Genomic DNA, 21,605 nt, shown 5'->3' on the forward strand with positions numbered 1-21,605 from the left:
CTGACTGATGACAAATTAAATTGTAAGTGACACAGTATGATGATGCTGCGTTATGCAAGACAAATGGGTTATATCCACTGCAATTATTGACCGCACTGAGAGCTGTCGGAGATATATGAACAGCTCAATAGCTTTTCTTGAAATAATAAACCTTTATTATTATGCACTAAACTCCCACTGGAGTTGCCAAAAATAGTTTGCCAGATGGACACTGGAGTGGTTTTGTTTTATCAGATTCTGTTGCAAAGTTGTAAAAAAAAAAAGAATAGGAAAAAGCTTGGGACATATTTCAATTGCACACATATTGGGGCCATTTCAAGGGACTCAGTTTTGCAATTTTTTTCTCTCCAGTGCTTTATGAACTCAATTATCTTGTCCACAGACTAATGGCTTTAGAATTGAGGCCCAAATCGTAATAAGGGTGGCATTTCTCCAAATCTCTCTGAACCTTGGAGGAGCTGTGGGACAAAACAGTGGAGGTCCACCAAATATCACATTCCCCCTCTGCCTTTCTCTCTCTGTGAAGTCTTTGGAAACTAGCCATAGAAAAGGCACTTGACCAGCAGAATCTTGACAGAGTGGGAGGGAAGATGTCTCTCCTCCTTTGTTGATTAATCATGAATCTCTCTGAGGGTGCATGTATTCAAGTCATACCCTCACTACCCATGCTTTAGAAATCTCTCAAAGCGTGTGTGCCAGGTTCCTTAAAAGTGCCATATTCACTCAGTGCTCTCATTAATTGCTGGTATTGGCTTGCTGACAGAATTTGTGCACATTTAGGAGTAAGACTTTGCCATTTCCAGCATATGGAGCCAGTGGTCTGAATAATGAAATGAAATCGCCCACTGGTTCATGTAAACTTAGTATGATAATTCATTAAATTAACAACTTACCCTGTGTTGTAATGCACGCACAAGCCATGAGCAGCCATGTGACACCCAGCTCTCGTGCATGCTTTGATTGGGTCGTCCCACTGGAAGAGATACAGTCTCAGAAGATGAAATAGTGCACAAGTCCTGGGATCAATCCACATTACCATAGCCATAATCGCCTGGATTGATTCCGCAGCAAAAAATTATCATACCTGAGGAATGGCTCAATTTGTCCAGCACAAATTGATGACACAAGGGGAGGGCGGGACGGCGAGTGGGGACCTCAGAGGTGGATCATGGTCCATAAGAGCTCTGAGCAAGGAGATCAATAGGGGCTCACTGGTCTTGGCTCAGTGTCCATAATGTGATGTGTACACAATCGATAGCCTCCCCAAAGCTGGCAGATGGGCCACCGGTGTGGTGTGGGTTATTTTTCTTCCCCACAGCACCTTTCCTCCTTCATACTGAGGAATGATGGCAATGCAGGCAGAAGTAGGGGTGTAACCGTGCGACCACAGGGCTGTCACTGATGACAGGACATTTAGAAAGGAGTTAGTGGGCCTATTGACTGCCTCCTGTGGGAACGAAAAGAGAATGGGGAAAGGTGATTCTCACAGTTTCAAGAGTAGTGGTTGAGATGACAGGTGGCTGAAGATGGAAATCAAGAGAGGCACAGAGAAGAGCCTCGAGAGAGCTCTTAACTCAGTGACTCCTGTGTGTTCTCTCCTCTGGATCAACTTCACACTCCTTACTCAGGTCTCCCAAGGGATCTAATAGTACCTCAAAGGAGTTGTGGAATTGAAATTGTGAGGATGGTTGTCTGTAGCTGCATTCATTCCCCTGATGCGCAAAGGATATTTTACTAAACTGCTGCCGACACTATTTTTTTAGGCTGTCCCTTGAGGGATTGAGCCAGTTGGTTTTTTGTTTGTTAGGACATTTGTCAAGTGATTTATTTTATTTTTCATGCTGTGTTTTATAATGTGCTCAGGAGTAAAGACCAACGAATCCAGGGAAATCCTGGGAGTATTGTATAAAAATAAAAGTCATGTGACATCCGATAATTCTCTTTCTTTGTCCATCTGTCTCTCATCTCATTGTGAGTCTCAGAGTGAAGCAGTTTTTCAGCACAGTCATGCTAAGCTGTCTGTGCAGTAGAATATAGGGGAGGGAAAGTGAAAGCACCTGAGTAGCCATGGACGACTACAGCATGTCACACATCGCCTAATCATCTGAAGACTTTACCTTCCTGTCTAAGCCAATCAAGTCCCATGACTGGCCTGACCATGACCTGACCGCATCCTGAGGTCAAAACCGTCACAGGAACAGGGAAGATAGAGAGAGGAAGTTGAGGGAAAGGGCTTACATACAAACTTTATTTATGGCAGACTTATGACAGCTTCCATTTGTTTAGCTGTTTGCCTTGAAATCAAGTCACAAATATCCTTTTTTATTTGAACTATGCAGGATTAAAGCAATAACCTTTAATACAAGCAGCATCTCAGACAGCACTGTAGGTATGTATGCAGACAGCTTGGTCAGCAGGTAGCATTGATCAGTTCAGTAAAATGATCAGGGCACTAGTGATGTTTTTATCCCAGTTGTCTCACTCTTTGTACTCCTGTCCAGAGATTTGAAAGTGTCCAGTCCCGTGAAATATCTTGTTTCATTTCCTGTCTCTGTTGGCTCTCCTCCCCTGGGTCACTTCCAGGTCAACTGACGTGGCTGCGCTCGTTTCCGTCTTTTAATCCAGCCCTCACGGCATGTGATGCTATACTTAATGCCACCGCACATGCAAATCAGGGGCAAAGAAGACTGAGTCCAAGTAATTGATCTTCTTAACTACTCCCACTCAATTACAGTAGGTTAATGCAAGCCACTTCAGCATTGCTCATCCTCACGCTCAAATGCCATTCGCTGGTGTCCGTGAGCGAGGGGTGCATGGGTGTGTGGGAAGGTGAGATTGCATGGGTGTGGGTCAGTGAAAACATTAATCACTTTCTCTCTGCGTCTGTGAGTGTCTTTGTGTGCAAGTCCATCCACTCAGCTGCAGTTTTAAAGGGCTCGCTTGCTCCAAACTGTGAAACAGAAGAAGATTAACTGCCTCCTCTGAGGCAGCTAATGTGCATCTAAATAAAGAATAGCTGACCTCTAAAGAATGATTAACCTTTAGCGTGTATTTTTTTTTAATAAATCTTATTTATTCTTGAACCTGTGTTTGAAATATCCAGCTGCGCAAGCGACGCAATTCACCACAAGTAAGCTTATAAACTGATCAAAATCATTATCTCATGCTCTAATCTACTCTTCTACCGTTGGAGCTGACTTGGTGCCAAGGTGTTCAGCAACAGGAACACAAGCAAAGGTCTTCTGATCGAGTGGCTTGGCAACAAGGGGTGAGCGTCAAATGTGCTTGCCAAAAAGTTCAGGGGTATGGAAGCAATGTGCGTCCTTACTGTGACTCCACAGTCTTTCAGCTCGCTGCCAGGCCCGGCCCAGGTTGCCTCACTTAGCTGCTAATAGGTTTAACCTAATCAGCAGCAGCATTCATTTAGTGATAACACTTCTTCTGCTGAGCCATGACACCCCCTTGTCTCTTTTTTGCTATCTGTCTCCCTTTCTCGCCTAATAGAGGGAATTTCTTACTCCTATTTCAGGCGGTGTCACTAGCGTATGGACGCTTTTGTTCCCAGTGTGTCATTGTAGCTAGAGGCTAATGGATAGACTATAGAAATGGCTGACCCCTGAACACAAAATCCTTGAGCTCCATCCCTGCATGATTTTCACTGTTACGTGATATTTGCTGAACTGGGGAAGTCTCAAAGGACATGCAGCGACTGTCTCCAGACTGCACTGTGTAAATTTATGTAAGATAATCAGTGTTTTCTGCAACTTGATGTGGTTTGTGATTAGTATTCAGTGTGCCTTGTTTCCCTGTCTTTATTCAGACTCTTCAATCTTTGTTCATTAGATTTTAATAGGTTTTATATTGCTCAGGTCGTAGAGGACAAAGGAATGCTTTTTTTTTTTTTTTTTTTAAAGCACTTGATTCCAGTTGATAGTTGAGATTGTGTTGTGGTACTGTAGTTTGTAGGACAGAAACTCTTCACCTGTATGGGTTGAGGCTCTGGGCTGAGCAGACAGAGTTGAGCTGTGGAAAAAAGGACATCAGCTAATCCCTGCAGTATTGTAAGGAGTTATATCTCTCTTCAGGTGTAAGGCAGAGGCACAGATAAAACATGGAGAGGTACTAAAGAAGCAAAGAGCCGAATGATGAGAGCACCCTGCAGTCCTTCTCACTCTGCACCAACAAGGCACACACACACTCAGCACGTAACATGATGTCACAGTCAAACTCTCACACACTCGCGTTTCATAAAAACAAAACCTCAGTCAGAACATCTAAGGTCAGATTTAATCTATCCAGGTCAATAAATCCTGGCCAAAGTAAAGCGCTGCAGTTGAAACGCAGCCTCATGCTGCTCTGACCTTATAGGATTATGCAGGATGTTCTTCCCCATCGCTTTACCGAGCAGCGGGCGCAGGAAACTATATCAAAGCGTTGCAAATTTCACAAGAACAAATAGGAGTTTTAAAAAACTTGTTTGCAGTTACTTTTCTTTTATCAGCGAAAGCAATAAATTATATTCTGAGACAGGGGAATTTCAGACTTGTGCCAACAGGTGGAGCCAAAATCCTTTTATCTATTGTAGATGAGTTCACACAAACACACTCCTCTGCTTCCAAAATAGATTTCTGGCCTAGTTATTCCCCCTGATTTGAATTTTATCCTCATTCATTAATCTTTTCTGCAATGTTGCATTCATTCTTTGTCATTTTAGATCACCGTGTTACATCCCTTTGTCCTTACAAACAGTACTGTGACATGCATGAAGACGGCTCATTTACATTCAAGAACAGACCCATAGTGCCTTTGATGCAAAGACAGACCCTCCTTAAGAATCATATAATTTATACTCCACACCTTTTCTGTCCCTTACTTAAATCAGACACCTATGATTATTCACACTTTGTGCCCCATCTGCCACAAACAGCTGATGCTGATTGAGAGAGACAAAGTGATGGATCGACTGTGATCTCTATCTTGAGTCAGCATTTTATTGCTCATGCATTTGTAGTGTGTATTTATTTAAGTTTTTAGTATTTATGCTGTTTTTCAGTTAATAAAAAATCACAATTAAAGTCATTTCTCACTTGAGTTTCTTGGAATTCTGCTAATGTTTTGTTCCTGTCTGTGCTCTCTTTTCAGATTCTAGCCATCATCTCGATCCTGTTCATCGTCCTCTCCACCATCGCTCTGTCTCTCAACACCTTACCAGAGCTCCAGGTCACAGACGAGTTCGGCAACGCCAACGACAACCCCCAGCTGGCCCACGTGGAGGCTGTATGCATAGCCTGGTTCACCATGGAGTACCTCCTTCGCTTCCTCTCCTCTCCCAATAAGTGGAAGTTCTTCAAAGGCCCGCTAAATGTCATTGACTTGTTAGCCATCCTGCCCTACTATGTCACTATCTTCCTAACTGAGTCCAACAGGAGCGTGCTGCAGTTCCAAAACGTGCGCCGCGTGGTGCAGATATTCAGGATCATGAGAATATTGAGGATCCTGAAGTTGGCCAGGCACTCAACAGGGCTCCAGTCTCTAGGGTTTACCTTGAGAAGGAGCTACAATGAACTGGGGCTGCTCATTTTATTTCTTGCCATGGGCATCATGATATTTTCCAGCTTGGTTTTCTTTGCTGAGAAAGATGAGGATGCCACCAAATTCACCAGTATCCCTGCCTCCTTCTGGTGGGCAACCATTACAATGACTACTGTGGGTTACGGTGACATTTACCCACAGACTTTACTTGGAAAAATTGTGGGTGGGCTCTGCTGCATTGCAGGAGTGCTGGTAATTGCCCTGCCCATCCCCATTATTGTCAACAACTTCTCCGAGTTCTACAAGGAGCAGAAGAGGCAGGAGAAGGCCATCAAGAGGAGGGAGGCACTGGAGAGAGCCAAGAGGAACGGCAGCATTGTGTCAATGAACCTAAAAGATGCCTTCGCCCGCAGTATGGAACTGATGGATGTGGTGGTGGAGAAAGGAGACAACAAAACTACTCTGGACAACCACCTGTCGCCTAACCGCTGGGGCAGCTCCACCAGGCACGCCTCCTCCGAGACAAACCTGAAATCTCCAGATAAAAGAAACCTCGAGCCGCAGAGCTCCCCTCACCGCATAACCATCACCACCACTGGAAGTCCCCAGCGGACACACAGAACCCCGCAGCACCTTAACGTGCAGAAGCTGGAGGAGATGTACAACCAGATGACCAAGTCACAGTCCTTCACTAACCTCAACACTACAAGCTCCATGAGCACTCTGAGCACAACCATGACCGCCCCCGTCTCACCGAAGAAAAGCCACAGCCCTGACTTTACATTAAAAGAGGAAGTCGAGCTGGAGATGAAGGAGGTCCAACCCTCCTCGCCAGATAACTTTGCGAGCTGCTCAGCAGACTTTAGAGAGCAAGGCTCCAGCTCAGATAAAAAAGAAGAAGAAGGAGGTCCCTGTCAATTCAGACACCCCAAAGCACCACCTGCTCTGGATCTTAGCCAGCTGAGGGCCAGTGATGACAACTCTCCACACATCACATTCAAAGATGGCCTCTATGAATCCGTCAACCCAGGTGATGGATCAGAGCTCCACATAGAGGAAGGGGAGAGCTTTAACAGTGCCGTGGATAACATCCAGAGCTCTCCAAGAGGGAATAACCCTCTTAATATAAAGGGGTTGCAGGTCAACTTCACCAAGACCTCAGCTGAAGGCCCGCTAACACCGCCCAGCACTACCTCTCCTGGAGACATCAGCTCCAGCATCCTGGAAGACGAGTCTCCGGATGGAGAGACGTCACCGCTCATCCCCAGCACAGAGAAGCTGCTCCCAGTCACAGAGGAGGAGACCTGCCCGCTGTCCCCAAAGCGGCTGGTGGTAGACACCCCACCTGGTGATGAAGATCAAGCCACAGAGAACCACGAGGAGAAGCATCTGATGGAAGTGGCGGGCGCCGCAGTTGCGCCCTTGTCACCCAAGACAGCAGCACAAAATTGCACCCAAGGTGTGGTCGGGGCAGGCGAGGAAGTCAAGGCTGACAGCAACCAAAGTGGACACAAAGTAGAGAACCACATGTTTACAACAGATATCCACCTGATACCCGGGGACGGCAGCCTCTCTCCGACCTGTGAAACCAGCATGTGACTGTAAGAGAAGCTCTGAGGGACAATAGACCCACTGCAACCTCAGTCTGGCGCGTGGGAGAGCGGGGAAGAAAAGACAAAAGATATTTTTGCATGGCATGACAAGTCCCTTTTACTTGTGTTGTTGTGTATCGCTGAAAAAGAAACTGCAGTGCTCCGTTGCAGATGTGAGAATGACTCTGGGGCAAACAGTGGGCTCGAAGAGGAGGCTCTTGAAACGCAGAGGGAATTCATCAACTTATGTAGACACTTTGGTCCTCCCAATGTACATAGTGACAGTCTCCTTTTTCTAGCAAAAGAAGGAAATGCACAGAGGGACTAATCTGTAAAAAGCATGCATTCAAAAAAGACAGATATTTTACGGTGCTTAGTTTGCTGAAAGCGCTCCACTGTAAATACTAGGACATCTAAGGCAATGACAATGCACAGGATGGCATCGGAAAACTGTCACTGAAGGTACAAATATTTGCAATGTGAAAAGGGAGGGGTGGGGGAGGGGGTTGAACTGAGAGCCCTCAGACTGGGTGTTGCATCGTAGCGACCTATAAAAAAAACATATCATTACCTTTTGTGGAAATGCAAAGTGTTCCCATGACGACCCTGTAATGTTTTCTCGTGTGACAAATGGTGTACGAAACTGTAACGTTGACATTGTTGCTTTTGGTTTTCATAACGACTGTTGAACTTTTTCAGTTGAGCATCCGATATTCAGTCTATGAATTAAAGCAGTGGGCAAGAAGGACAAAAAACACCTTGATCCCCCCCCTTAAAGCGCATACACCTGTAGTTGCCAAATACGTATGTAACCAGTAAGGACAGGAACTATCAGATACTACCGCTACTGAAGATATTTATCACGTGGCGTCAGAGGTTTTAAAGTTTAAGATCTTCTGATTCCATCCAAATCACTGAAATTAATCTTATTTACTCTCCGACATCAGATATATACATCTAAAAGTAGTTTTAAGAATAAAATATGAAATAAGTAGGTTTAGATTGGTTGTAGGAAAAATTCTACAGTAGGTAAGTGAGACTCCATAAAACAGAGTTAAGACTATTTATTTATTCAGCACAGTAGATCTGGTCATTAATACACACGTAAGCTTTACAGTATCTATTTCGGCAATTCAAAAAGGGATAGATAACCACAAAAAAAAGACAATATTCCTTCTGATATCAATGGACCAAATCAAGCACACTGACAGGCTTTCATCTATCTCAGCTGCATAGTAACATATACAGTAATGACATGTATTATGACAGTAGTTATGTTTTTGTTTTCCTTATGCTTTGTTTACCTGCATTGTGTTCATCGTCCTATCCTCGGCGCCCCGATGTCGTTGACATTTTGTTCCATACTACTGCGAGTTTATCCCATCCTGCTGATAAGTTAAAGGCATCTTTTATTTTTTGTATATCCGTAGTGTCTTGGACTGTAATTTATTGTGTTTTAATTGTGAACAAAATTTTCAGTCGAACTTAAACCCAAAGGAGTTCTTTCTTTTTCTCTCGTCTTCTTTCTCGCTTTTGTTTTACACTGACTGAAAATATCTGTTGTATGTTGCCTTTGATTCCAATTTTACTGCTGGAATATTTTGTTTCATTGTTTCAGCATGACACTTGGACGAGTGTGCTACAGTAGTGGTGCGTTTGTGGAAGCCACACAAACCAGAACGGTACTGACAGGAAGTACGTGGGTGAATTCTTTGTTTGTTTTGTTTTGTTTAATTGTTTATTTCTTTTCTTATTATCATGTTTTTTGTTCTCACAGAGAGGTGTGGAATGTGCAATACCGCATACTGCAATCTATGCAGGCCAAGAATTGTGGCACTTTATTTTCTGTCTATGGGATTTGTAAGTGTACAGGCAGAAATTACTTGTATTTTTCAAATGTTATATCTTTAATATGAGGCAAAACAGTATTACAACTACCAGAATCTCACAAACAATGCAAATGAGAATTTGACTTTTACTTTTTCGTATTACGTGGCTGGCGTTGCGCTGTCTCGCGCTTAACGCCGCTTATCAATGGACCTCAAATTTGATTATCTGTGGGAAAAGGGATCCAAATTGACCACTTTGGGCCTTTTATATCGCTGTTGGATTTACATGATAATCTAACAAATGTCTGTGGAAAATATTAAGATAATCTAATTTCAATGGCCACACACAAAGTATTTTATGTTTTTTGTGAATTACCGTTGAGAATGATTCTATTTTTTCTAAACCAAAATGGAGCACGACCACAATTTCCTGCCATATGGTGGTTGAAATGATGCGTGCCTTTTCATAACACCGCTGTTTATGAGAAGGTAGCAAGTCATTTTGCTTTGTTCATATAGCACTGTACAGAAAATTCTAATTTTATAGGAGAAATCAGGTCTTTATGTAATAGATACAAGTAATGTTATTGAGTTCTCAGGTTTTCTATAACTCTCTGATGTTCCGATTGGATAGATTCTCTGTTTTTTCTTTAACAGCTAATGTCAACTAGTTACTTCTGTACTTTTTGAAAAGGTGATGTTGTCAAATCCACATTGATGTCTTGGCTCCTGGAGTAAGGAGCGGCAATATTTCTCCCTCCTCCTGGGTAATCTGTGTACCACCATTCAGTATCCACCCCCATCAGTCTTCAGTGAGGCAGGCAGGAGCACAAACGCAGGGACAGAAGTTTGACTTGCAGGCAGCGAGAGATCCCTACTGTCACTGAGCTGATACATCTGATTATTTCCCATGCTGACACCACCGAGTGCTCCAATCCCTACAGCTTCAGAGGCTCTAACCCCATGGCATGCCCTCAGGCACGGTGATCAATGGGTGAAAGGAAGGCCAGGATTAGGGAAAGCTTTGAGAGTTAAGAGGAGAGGTGAAATGGAGTCCTCCCAAATGGTTCCATCACATCAGTGATCCGTTGTGGTCCATATTTCCGTTTGTCTGTGTACACACCGTACGCCCAGACCGGCATCATTTAACTCAGCAATCAGAGATTCACGTGCGAGCTCGTGGAGTTATCGTCGAAATGACTGATCCCTCATTGGAAACAGATTGGTACTCTCCAGAGTAGGCCGGCGGTTGTTGTTGTTGTTGTTGTTGTTTGGGGTTTTTCTTTACAAAGGATGGTTCAATGATAACCTTCTTTTTAAAGCTATTTTTATTTCTGTACCTGTACGTTCAACTTTACTGTCATCCCTTGTTTGTAGTGATCATGTCTCCGTGTTAGCCTCATGTAATCCTTCGTTTTGACAGGTAGGGTAGAGAAACAAGGGATCTGGATTGATCAACTATATTCCCGCGGGATGATGTTTGTGTGGATACTGAAATTAATTCTGTGAGCTGACAGCGAGAGGACCGTGCTCTGTCTTACTGTCTCACGATGGCATTATCATGTGTGATACCGTACAGAGTGTAAAGGTCGTGTCTTTATTTTCTCTGAGAGAATGGGTACTGTCCGTGTCACTCATGCGTGCTTACCGAACCTTGCTCCCCTAAAATGCGACATTGTTTTCTTCTTATGTCTCTGTGTATTCTGCCTCTTACAGATTTTGATTTATTTTTTTCTCTCTGTTCAGCTTTTGGAGAACATTATCATTAGACACATTCTGAGCTACAGACTGTTTTCTGTACAAAGCGACATCTTTGTATGCATGTAGTAGTCCGAACAATTATGTGACCACAGAACACTTTGTTATGGTACATGTATGTCAACATTTCTGTAGAGCATTGTTCCCCATTACGTCTATTAGCATATGCAGAATAACAAATAAATGTGTATATAACTCATGTGTTTGTGTGTCTGGTGTTCTCGACTCTACAAACGAGCTGTTTAAATAGGTCACATCTGCATTTCCTGGATGCATTCAATGATACAGATATGAGTTTAAAGGAATACAGATATTGCATTTGCAGCAAGAAGGTATGCAAAGTTGTTTTTCATATCCAAAAGTGCAGACAACTCAGCAACTGGCAGGACCGGCTGATAAATCATTTATCACTGTAGAGAAATGGATTCCATTCCATTAGATGCATTAATTGATCTCCATATGTTGCTTGTGTGCCGCTGCCAAACAGTGATACTGAACATGAACAGCCATACAGCCGTCCTAAACCTTAAAACAAGAAGCTCAAAGAAAGGAACAATGTTGTGCATCATACTGATGTGTTGGCCTATTCTCACTCTAATTATTGTATCACATGGGGCTAGAATGACGGTATCTGTTACATCCATTGTGCCACACAGGATTATAATTACAGTATCTGTTACAAAACAAGTGTAAATACATAATAGGATGTTTGCCTTCTTTTATTCCAGTATCCCAAACTTGTCTCAGGTGTAGCTGTAAACTGTTACCATCCCCCCATGTAATGAAAACAATGCCTGAAAGGTGCCATCTGAAATGTCCTGACTTTCTTTTTTATGTGTGGATGTCTTATATCTTTAAGAGTTTTTAAGACTACACACCAGGGACATTTTTAATTTGGATTCCTTTATATTCACACTGTTAAACATTCCTAATGTGCAATATTTTACCTCTTACTGTGCAATAATATTTACTTATTTCTATATATATCTTCAGTAATAATATGACACAGCATGTGTATATTACAATTATTCTGTGGAACTACCAATTATATACATACAGTATAAGTGAGAGGTGTATGTTACAGTGTTTACAGATTTTATATTATTTCATTTTAAATCCTTGTATGTCTTTCAATAACTTTCTTCTTTTTTCTCTAGCATCTGACTTGTGAGCTATTGTAATGTATGAATTCTCCTGATTTCGGGATCAATTCAATTAAATTTTATGTATAAAGCCCAATATTACAAATCACAATTTGCCTCAGAGGGAAAAACTCCCCCCAAAAAACTTTTAATGGGCAGAAACTTCAGGAGGAGCAACTGAGGAGGGATCCCTCTTCCAGGACGGACGGACGTGCAATAAATGTACAGAACACATCAACATTATAAATGTACGCTGATCCATATGACAAAATCATACATTAACAGAGCCCGTGACAGAGAGATGCACGGCAAACTGTTATGACAATAGCTACAACAACATTAATTTTAGTTATAATTTAATATAATATTTGGTACTATATATATAATATATGATAGTATATGCATGTGACAATCGTTATTATATGTGCATCATTATAGTAGAAGTATGACTAATAATAAAAGCAGTAGTAGTAGCCATCAGGCAGGACCCATGATCCAGGCGTAGTCACAAAATTAAGTCTTATCTCGAGTATAATGAGTGCAGACAGTCAATAACAAATTAAAAATAGTTTTAGAACTTGAGCTAGCTGCATTCTGTTGCAGTGCAACCCTATGCCATAAAATGTGTCATTTGGGTTGCATTTTGGCAAGTGGCATAGTACGGTTAATCTCATTTTGTGGACTACTGGCTCTCTGAAAAATAAGACTTTATCCCCTGACTTTTTCACTGTAATGCAGCCCAACACATTAACAAAACTTGAAAAAAATGCCATAAAGTTGTGAGTCATTGCTCTGGCATATTCTAAAAAAATGTTGAAAATTAAGTTCTTATGTACAGAAGTGTATTGCATTCACTTGACAAATAAAAAACGCCCTGTTTTTCTGAGTATTTTTTTCTGTTTTTCGGAGTAATTTATTTATTTTTCTGTTTTTTTGTGTACTTTTTTCTGTTTTTCTGAGTAATATTTTCTGTTTTTCTGAGTAATTTTTTCACAGTTTTTCGTGGTATATTTTTCTGTTTTTTGTTTTTTTTCTGTGTTTTTTTTTTTTTTTTTTTTGGTACTTTTTTTCTGTTTTTCGTGGTATTTTTTTTTCCTGAACGAGGAGACGAGATACTTCAAAATCTCACGAGAAGCTCCCACCTGGCACCTGCAAGTGACCGGTGCCTGCGTAAGGTCGACAAACTAATGATAACACCATCTATATGACTTAAAGACAAGAGTATCTCCCAGTGTCTCAAACCCAAAACAAAGTAAAACTGGATTAAACTAAACAAGCGGGTCATGTTTGCTTCCATTATATCGAGCTCTCAAGAAAGGAATGAAAGCATCTGTTGTTCTGTTGCTCTCTTAACTCAGAAAAAAATACTCAGAAAAACAGACAAAATTACCCTGAAAAACAAAAAAAATACCACGAAAAACAGAAACATTACCGCGAAAAACAGGAAAAAAAATTACCACGAAAAACAGAAAAGAATTACCACGATAAACAGAAAAAATTACTCCGAAAAACAGAAAAAAGGTGAACGCAATATGCTTCGGTACTCTTGGGTTAATTTTTTTTAATTTAATTTTATTTTATTTTCATTTATTTTAGTTTAATTTATTTTAATTCAATTCATTTTATTTTATTTTTAGTTATTTTTTATTCATTTATTTAAGTCACTAATATATGGGTGATTTGAATAAAAGCTGTATTTGTAGTTACTCCTCCTGGACACCAGAGGGCGCTGCGAGCTCTGAAATGACGTCAAACCAGCACAAAAGAGCCCGCGCGGAAATCAAACAACTTCCTCAGTAGAAGCAGCAGAAATGTCTCCAGAGGAGGACCCGATACTGAAAATTGAAAACATGGAGCCTGAAGTTAACAACAGAAGCGCCACGGCTGCGATTAATGTAGATGAGAGTGTCAGTTTCTCCCGTGTGAGCTCCGTCGCTGCAGGCTGGATGCTGGACTTTATGTTCGTCAGTTTGTGTCGACGGTTCAAGGAGGGGAAGTTTGATGAGTTCAGTAAAATGGTCTCGGCTTTCGAGGGTGAGTTGTTTAAAGCTAACTAACATTGACTTAGTTAGCTAACGGCTGCTACTTCTATCTAGGCAGCTTTTCTTCAGAGTCCGGAGATATCTCGGGAAGAGGTAAAAGTTTTTAAAGTTCGTCAACTCAAATTAGCTTGTGCTCAAAGGATAAACAACCTCATACGTCATGAGATGTGGCGGTTGGCTAGCTTAACCTGACCATAGACATATGAACCTGACAACATAAACATTTTAAATGGGTCCCTTTGTATTTCCTGTTTGAATGTTTGTTGATGCAGCAGATAAAAAGCAAATAAACAGGGACCAAAGCTGTTGCCGTAGTCGTGGAAGAAGTACTCAAATTTACTTGTTAGCAATACTACAGTGTAAACATACCCTGTTACAATAAAAGTACTGCATTCAAAATTGTATTTAAGTAAAAGTACAGCATTATCAAAATTATACCTAAAGCGCCAAACGTAAAGAAACTCCCTTTGCAGAATAATCCATTTCAGAATAGTGTGTATTATTGGATAATAATTATTGATGTATTCATTATCACTTTAATGTTGTAACACATAAATGGCAAGCTCATTGTAATTTCTTCAAATACCTTGTTGCTGGTTAAATTAACATTAAAAAGAGCAGCCCCAGTTGATCTATGTTTAGTCTTGATAAGATGAGTCTGCACAGAAGCTAGTCACTAAAGCTTTGACATTAAAGTAGTGGAGTAAAAAGTATGATATTTGAAATTTAAAAAAAATGAATGCCTTTACTGTCATTGCATGTTCACATACAACGAAATTCGCTGTCTCCCATAAAAGGAAAAACTGTTCCACTCACTCTGGCCAAACACACACTCACATACACACACATTAAGATAGGATAAGGCTAAAATATGATAACTAAACAAAGTGCAGTCCTATTTATGAGAGCTCTCAACCACTGTGTCTGCAGGTGCTGCCATCTTGCCATCCATCAAATATGAAATGTAGAGTAGAAAAATAAAGTAGAAATACTCCCGTGAAATACAGTTACCTCAAAATTGTCCTTACGTACGTACTTGTGCAAAGGTACTTACACTCCACCAATGAAAATATGTAGAAATAAAATTGTAAGGGAACAATGGTGCTGAGGGGGCAAGGCAAGATTAAATTAATGCAACAACTAAATGCTTTATATGGGATAGCCTAGTTGCTAGCCTCCATTGTAAAACCGAGCCAAGTAGCCAAAACAACCTGAAGTAAATGTTTATTTCCTCCAGCTACAACAACATTACTCTATTAATTGCTTAAAATACACAATGAACAGGTCATCCAGCGGTAGTGGAATTTGCCATATCAATAATGAGGAAAAGAAACCGTTCATGTGTTACATCAGTGCTGCTACAGACACCTTCCTCATATCTGTGTAGAGTCTTTGAAGACTTAGTGGCTAACACTCTTTTGTGAATTTGTGTATCTTTGCTTTTTTAGCCCTTTGTCAGAGTTCATCTCTGAAAGGAAACCTCCACAATGAGAAAACACTCATATGTGCCTTCCTGGCAAGAGTCATGCATGGAAAGGAACTGGGTAAGTTGACACAGTCTACTGAGACATCTGTGTACACATACTGTGTGGGTTCTTCAGAGTGGAAGTTAGTACTGCAGGGAGGTCAGTACATTCCTATGGAAACTACAATGACTTGACACAGTTTCTCAGCAGCAACACCTTATTATTATAAAGCCATTTGTTATATTTGTCATTCCCACAAAAAACATATATGTAATACATACAAACATTTAAAACCACTCTGTACATTTTGTACAGAAATCATTTATATGAGCAATCACTGTTCATCAGTTCCTTTTTCATAATCTTTCTTACTCTTGTGTGAGACACTTAACTGGCCGCCGCTCAAAGACTCCATCTTAGACAACCCCCTGACGTACTGATTTGGGATCTGTTTACAGTTTATGCCTGAGGATGTTTACCAGTCAAAACTGATCCCAGCTGACAGTAAAGCTCACGTAAAAATGCAAAGATATTAGAAACATGGAGCCAGTGATTTGATGACAAAGTTTGCTACAACGCCAGAAAAGTAACTCAAAACTCAAATTCATGATTTTAAAATGAATCCTCTGCTTTGTGACTCTGCATACTCACAAAAGTACAAATGTATACACACTCAAAAACACTTTAATGGTGTATTTTTTATTTCCATGTAATACACTGTTTTCCCCCAGATGTCCTGTTTGAGGAAGATGACCATGTGATGCCTCTGATGTCCGCTGCCAAAGTATGGTCAAGCCTACAGCACACTGTGGCAGATGAAAATGTGTTCAAAAACATCACCATTCTTTTGCTTGTCCAGGTAATCGCACAAGTTATTTGGAGGTGCATGTACGCAGGATCGACGGAGAGATGGCTTTAAATGTGTCCTGGTGTGATTGAAGGATTTAAACGTAATTCTGGACAAAGTTACAGTCTACTAGTTCAAGAATAAGCGATGCTAAAGTCCTGATGATGCTTAGTCCTAATTGCAGTTAAGTGTCTGATGCATTTGCCCTGTTCCAGTCTGTGGCTGTGTGCTTGGAGAAAGGCCAAAGATCGTCTGCTTCCTCTGTCCTCAAGTGGCTTGACAAGAACCATGAATTCCCACAGGTCTGTTTGTCCCAAACTGTCTCTTTTCTTTTCAAAAGCACAGAGTTAATACAGGAATATATGGTGGCCAAGACTGATTGATATTAATTCTTAACCTTTGACTTTTTTCAGCAGAACTTGAGAGTTAAGCTGTCGACAGTAGTGGCACAGAGGGACACTTACCACCCGTTCCTCATGAGCTTCAGCTTCAGCCGTTTGCTGGAAACGATACAGTCTTACTTGGATGCCTACTTGGAGAAGAATCCCTGTGACTACCTTCTCAAGGTACTAAAGCAGATCGCAACTTGTAGGTCATACAATACAATCATACAGGGCTGGTGCCTGCAGTTATTCCACACTAAACTCATCTTCATTGGTCGACTACAAACATGACGTATCATCTGAAACACGTAAGTAGCTACATGCCCATTAGCCACTTAGCACAATTATTACTGCTTTGCTGACAGCGTCATTAACAGGCGGCTCGCTCAGTGTGTGACGTGCACTTGTAGATAAAATATAGGCCTATATTAATGAAGGTTCATTAGTACGGTTTTGTATTCCTCTGTAATGTAGCACAGTGTTAACAATGTTACTGATACTATTCTTTCTCACACCTTCAACTCAAACCATTGTGTTGCCCCGCCCAAAATATATCATTTAATGATTGAATAATATCGTAAACATGCGGGCGACTAGTCGACTAATGGCCCTAAATGACGACTATTGGTCGACTAGGAAAATTCTTAGTCAGGAGCAGCCTTTCAACACTCAGACACTGCTGGTTAAGCACAGGGGTCACAACAGCCGAAAGGCAAAGCACAAATCCAAAGCCCAGATCAGACCAAAGATTTGCCACGAAATGAAACCATTTTTGATGTTGGAAGGAAAAGTTTTGGCAGTCTCAGCTCGACTCAAGCCCAGCGGTTGTGTCGCCTACAACTCTGCTTGTCAAGTCGCCAGCAGCTAGTTTTACAGCACAGCCGATCAGCTTGTCAAGTCAGTTACAAACTGTCAGCAGACAGCGTGTTTGCATGCTGTGTCAGTCTCTGACAACAGACGTCTGTCCCTGCTGAGTCCAGCTCATTTACATCTCGGGGGCTGTTGAAATGTCGGTGTCTGACAGTGGGTCGCTGCTGCTGGGTGTATGTGTGCAGGTCATACACGCATACTCAAAAAGACAGCCATTACTTGTACTCAAAATGATCGAGATAATACACAGTGTCATGTAGTTGGATTGGTGAAGTTGCAGGTTTTCAGAACGTTGCAGACCGGCACATAGCAAGTAGCTGCAAGTTTCAACTCTTAAGACTCTTACTTGAAGTTTCTGTCAGTGTAGGATTTATACAGTCTGGTAATGATGAGAGTAAACATTTATGTACAGCTGGCCCTGCATGACTAACGCCAAGGTAAAACAAAGGATCAACTCTGTAAAGCTGAAAGGTAAAGGAATAAGAATAGCTGTGCAATAAATCATTCTGTCTTGGTGCGAGACATCAACACTGAAGAGGTTCAGTCCCCTCCTAGCTCACGGAGGAATAATATAGTTGGCGTGTTTACTTAATCTTAACTCAGAACATCTGCCCGTTGATCCAAACAAGTGAAACAAGGTTGTTGCTGATGAGCTGTTTGTGAGAAGGAGATGATCTTCAGTTACACACGATGTACTCGGCTGATACATCAGGTGTCCAATGATTCGCTCCAGCTAACAGCAAGGTTTAACAAACAGCAGTCAATAAATTTTCTTGATCTTGTGTGCGGACCTGCTCGGCTTTGCTCTCGCCCCTCCTGAGTAATGGCGCTTTGACCAACCGAAGGTGCTGATGTGACATTATCAGTCATAGTTAATTGACAATTTGTCATCAAAATTAGTTGGAAGGGCAAACTGCTACATACGGTGGAGTCCTCCTCAGGGTCCAACAGACCCACTTATTCATGAAGGTTTTAAGAGTGATTTACATAGAGGCTGGCGTCCAAGGTTAAACTTAGAAGGGTGTTTTAATGACAGGCCTCATTAGTTTTGCTTTCACATTATAGCAATACTTACGCCTGAAAGTTAATTGTTTTGGAAGAGTATGAAAAGGTAATATTTGGGAAGGTAATTTATGTCCGTCTGTCTGCCTCTTCATTTATCAGGAAGCCACAAAGGTGGTGCAGTCGTCACAGAACACTGACGGCTTGGAGGACACGGTGACGCAGGAGGAGAGCGCTCTGTCAGAGGAAGAAAACAAATCAGCGGTGGAGAGAAAGTATGAAATAACCTTTAACTCCTCCAGTTCAGTTGTGTGTATTGAAATTTGCTCCTAATCCTTTTCTATTTTCTACTGAACAATACACTGTGCTGTTTACGTCCTTACAGGAAAAAGAAGAGCACTGTGCAGTTGAGGTTAGTAATGTCTTTTCAATAAGAAATATATTGTTTTGACTTTTGCTGTCAGTTTGGGTAAAGGTAGACATTCAGCAAGCTGTGGAGCAACAAATAATTTGTCGCTGTATTACACTTCCACAGGACAAAACGGAAACTACTGTCAACTAAAATTACAGATGTATGGCAAACTGATTCCTGCAAGACGCCCGTTGTCTCTGTCAAAAGACTCGCCATGCACAGTAAGTTGTATTTTTTCTCTGGCTTTGATTTTTCTGCTAAAAACTAAATGTATATTGCTTTAATCTAATGTAAGAGTAATTTTCTGTAAAATGTAGAAATACCTTCACCACCACATTATATATTTCATACACATTTCTGAGCATGAATAAAGGGAATGTTAAACCTCTCGCCACCAGAGGTGTCTCAGATGACAGCTGTGAAGTCAGAGGACACCTCAACGATCCAGAAAACAAGAAAACCACCTCAGGTAATTTGAACCACGCAGCTCAGTCACTGTCCACTTATTAAAGATACAGTGGGTAACTTTTATATATATCCACTGTAGTGTATGTAGTCAAACTCCTCCTCCTCGTGGTGCTTCTAATGGTGTTTGCAAGAAATCAACACAGCTGAAGGAAAACAACCAAACAGAGCCGAGGAGTCTCTAAGCTTTGTTTATAATAGTGCAAGAGACTGTGGCGTGTTCCAACAGCATAGATGTAGCACCCCTGTTCATGCTCAATGTGTCGTTTGTTGCATTGTGCTTTGAAATGCCAGGCGTCGTAGAAACAAAATATTCTGTAGATAAGCACAAAGTACACAAGGAACGATGTGCTAGAAAACTGGGCTGCCTGGCAACAGTAGTAAACACCAATGTATCCCTAAACATTTCATTTGTGTACTGTAATTATGACATTTGTTTATCTCCAAGTCAAAATAGTTTTATATCACTTTGTGTCCCTGGGGTCGCCACTCGAGATATTTCATGTTCTTCTTCTTTTTCATGTAGAGGCGTAGAGATTTCTGTTTGCCTATCGAACTCCCTGGTTGAAATGAAAAGCGCAGTTGTTACCTATTTATAAACACTCAGAAGTGAGCGACCAAACACTACAACAAATTTGGAGCCCTTGCACAGGAAAGGGGTGTTGCTTCATTTTCTGGCGTGCAAACCTCATACAGAGGACACTGCAGCAGTAAGAAAGTTTGCTCCAGCCAGTGGGCAATTCTTCCTTATGGCTCAACTTTTTTCAACATGTCAGCCTGGTAACAAACGTTCTCATTTTACAGCTCAACAGTAAACTGAAATATGTTTCTGAAAACATTTTAGAGGAGAAATAGGCACTACAGTAACAGTCTTGTTTCATATTTGATCAACACTGTCTGGTTTGACAGTTTGACCACAATTCATGGAGTGATTGACAGCTGCATTAGAGACTCCTCAGCTCTGATTGGTTATTGTCTTTAACTTGTGTTGGATTCTTGCAAATGCCCTTAGAAGCACTACGAGGAGGAAGAACATGATTGTATCCACAGATTATCTGTGTCAGAATGACCCTTAAAGGAATGAAAATGGAGGGGTTATTTTTAGTTGAACAAATGTTTTATTACTCTAATTGAAACTTGAAACCAAAGTATGTGTAAAAAGTCTCCCCTTTGAAAATAACTAAAATAAAGTGGAGATTCTTTGTCCAGCGGCATTTTTCCCAATATCCTAGATAAGCAAATGTACACAATATGATAACTGCCAACTTTTATATCACAGTATACCTTAAAACCAGTGTATCGCTGCAACCCTTGTGTCATGTACGACTGTGTGGACATTGTGACAGTTTCAGCAAATATGACGTGACATGATTTGATGAAGTTCCAACTACAATTTTAATCCCAAATCATGTGAATATATGAATCATCAATCAAATACTACCTTCGGTTTGGGTTCCCAAAATTAAAATTCCCTGTGTTTAACTATGTTTAGAAATGGACCCCCCAGCTGGACAAATACCTCAAGGATGGAGTTAAACGTCACGGCCAGGGGAAGTGGTCTCGCATTTTAAAGGATTATGACTTTGAAGGACGCACTGGCACCATGCTCAAAGACCGCTGGAGAGTTCTGATGAGGGCAGATAAAGTAGGCTGAAGAAGGGAAGAGCGACCCTTTTGATTTGTACAGTGTAGCACTTTACATGTAAATATTAATAATGAATTAATGTTATCAGCTGTTGGCTAATTGCTGAAGATTTCCTTTGTGATTTTGGTTTGTTGCTTGTTGTTTTTATTATATGATGCTTCTGATAGTTTGCAAAGTTTGTAAGTGTGCACGTTTGACTTGTGCATTGTAGCAGTTACCTGTCAATGAAACCTGATACTGGTTACCTTGGTCAGTTAACACCTTTCAGCCCACTGTCCAAACTGGTCCCTCGTATTGGGGCTGTGTTGTGTTCTGCTCTAATTGCACTAAAGAAATATCACCACTAGAGGGCGCTCAACACAGACCAATGATCTGGGCTGTTTTGTTTGTATGATGAGGAATCATGTTTTTGTACCCTTAAAAAGAATCAGCTCACAAATGTAACACATTTTTATAATTTTAAGTTAAACATTTTTACAGAAAAATGTTAAAAAACACAACAGTGGTGTGTTACAATAAAAATATGCAAAATCAACTTTGATAGGTGCTGAATGTGTTCTAAAAAACAGGTGAAATACTGTACAAGATACATCAGTGTGGTGCGGACTTACAGAGAACAA

General features: G+C 41.0%; 2 protein-coding genes across 3 annotated transcripts in view; both read left to right on the forward strand.

Moving 5' to 3' along the window:
* Positions 1–10,901, forward strand: part of kcnb2b (potassium voltage-gated channel subfamily B member 2b) — a 103,753-nt gene extending 92,852 nt beyond the window's left edge. The window contains exon 3 of the mRNA XM_050057211.1: positions 5,143–10,901. Within this exon, the coding sequence (XP_049913168.1) occupies positions 5,143–7,131 (1,989 nt within the window). The 3' untranslated portion in view covers positions 7,132–10,901. The remainder of the gene's footprint in view (positions 1–5,142) is intronic.
* Positions 10,902–13,620: 2,719 nt separating this feature from the next.
* Positions 13,621–21,516, forward strand: terf1 (telomeric repeat binding factor (NIMA-interacting) 1). Of its 2 annotated transcripts, none has more exons than XM_050057206.1 (10): positions 13,621–13,887; positions 15,344–15,439; positions 16,093–16,220; positions 16,424–16,510; positions 16,622–16,774; positions 18,626–18,738; positions 18,849–18,875; positions 18,999–19,096; positions 19,274–19,344; positions 20,833–21,516. In XM_050057206.1, exons 1-10 carry the CDS (start codon positions 13,665–13,667, stop codon positions 20,992–20,994), a joined length of 1,158 nt encoding a protein of 385 aa, XP_049913163.1. In that variant the 5' UTR covers positions 13,621–13,664; the 3' UTR covers positions 20,995–21,516. The 2 variants fall into 2 exon arrangements, with proteins under 2 accessions (XP_049913163.1, XP_049913164.1); XM_050057207.1 differs by having other exon boundaries at positions 16,625–16,774.
* The last annotated feature ends 89 nt before the right edge of the window (positions 21,517–21,605 follow it).

The sequence above is a fragment of the Epinephelus moara genome, chromosome 11 (genome assembly GCF_006386435.1).
Source record: "Epinephelus moara isolate mb chromosome 11, YSFRI_EMoa_1.0, whole genome shotgun sequence".
Classification (NCBI taxonomy): Eukaryota; Metazoa; Chordata; class Actinopteri; order Perciformes; family Serranidae; genus Epinephelus; species Epinephelus moara.

What these genes read in the sequence shown, in the direction of transcription:
- terf1 (XM_050057206.1), top strand. Translation starts at nt 13,665, where the DNA reads ATGTCTCCAGAGGAGGACCCGATACTGAAAATTGAAAACATGGAGCCT. An exon ending in CCATTCTTTTGCTTGTCCAG is followed by an intron (nt 16,221 to 16,423) that starts GTAATCGCACAA and finishes GCCCTGTTCCAG; the next exon opens with TCTGTGGCTGTGTGCTTGGA. An exon ending in AAACAAGAAAACCACCTCAG is followed by an intron (nt 19,345 to 20,832) that starts GTAATTTGAACC and finishes AACTATGTTTAG; the next exon opens with AAATGGACCCCCCAGCTGGA.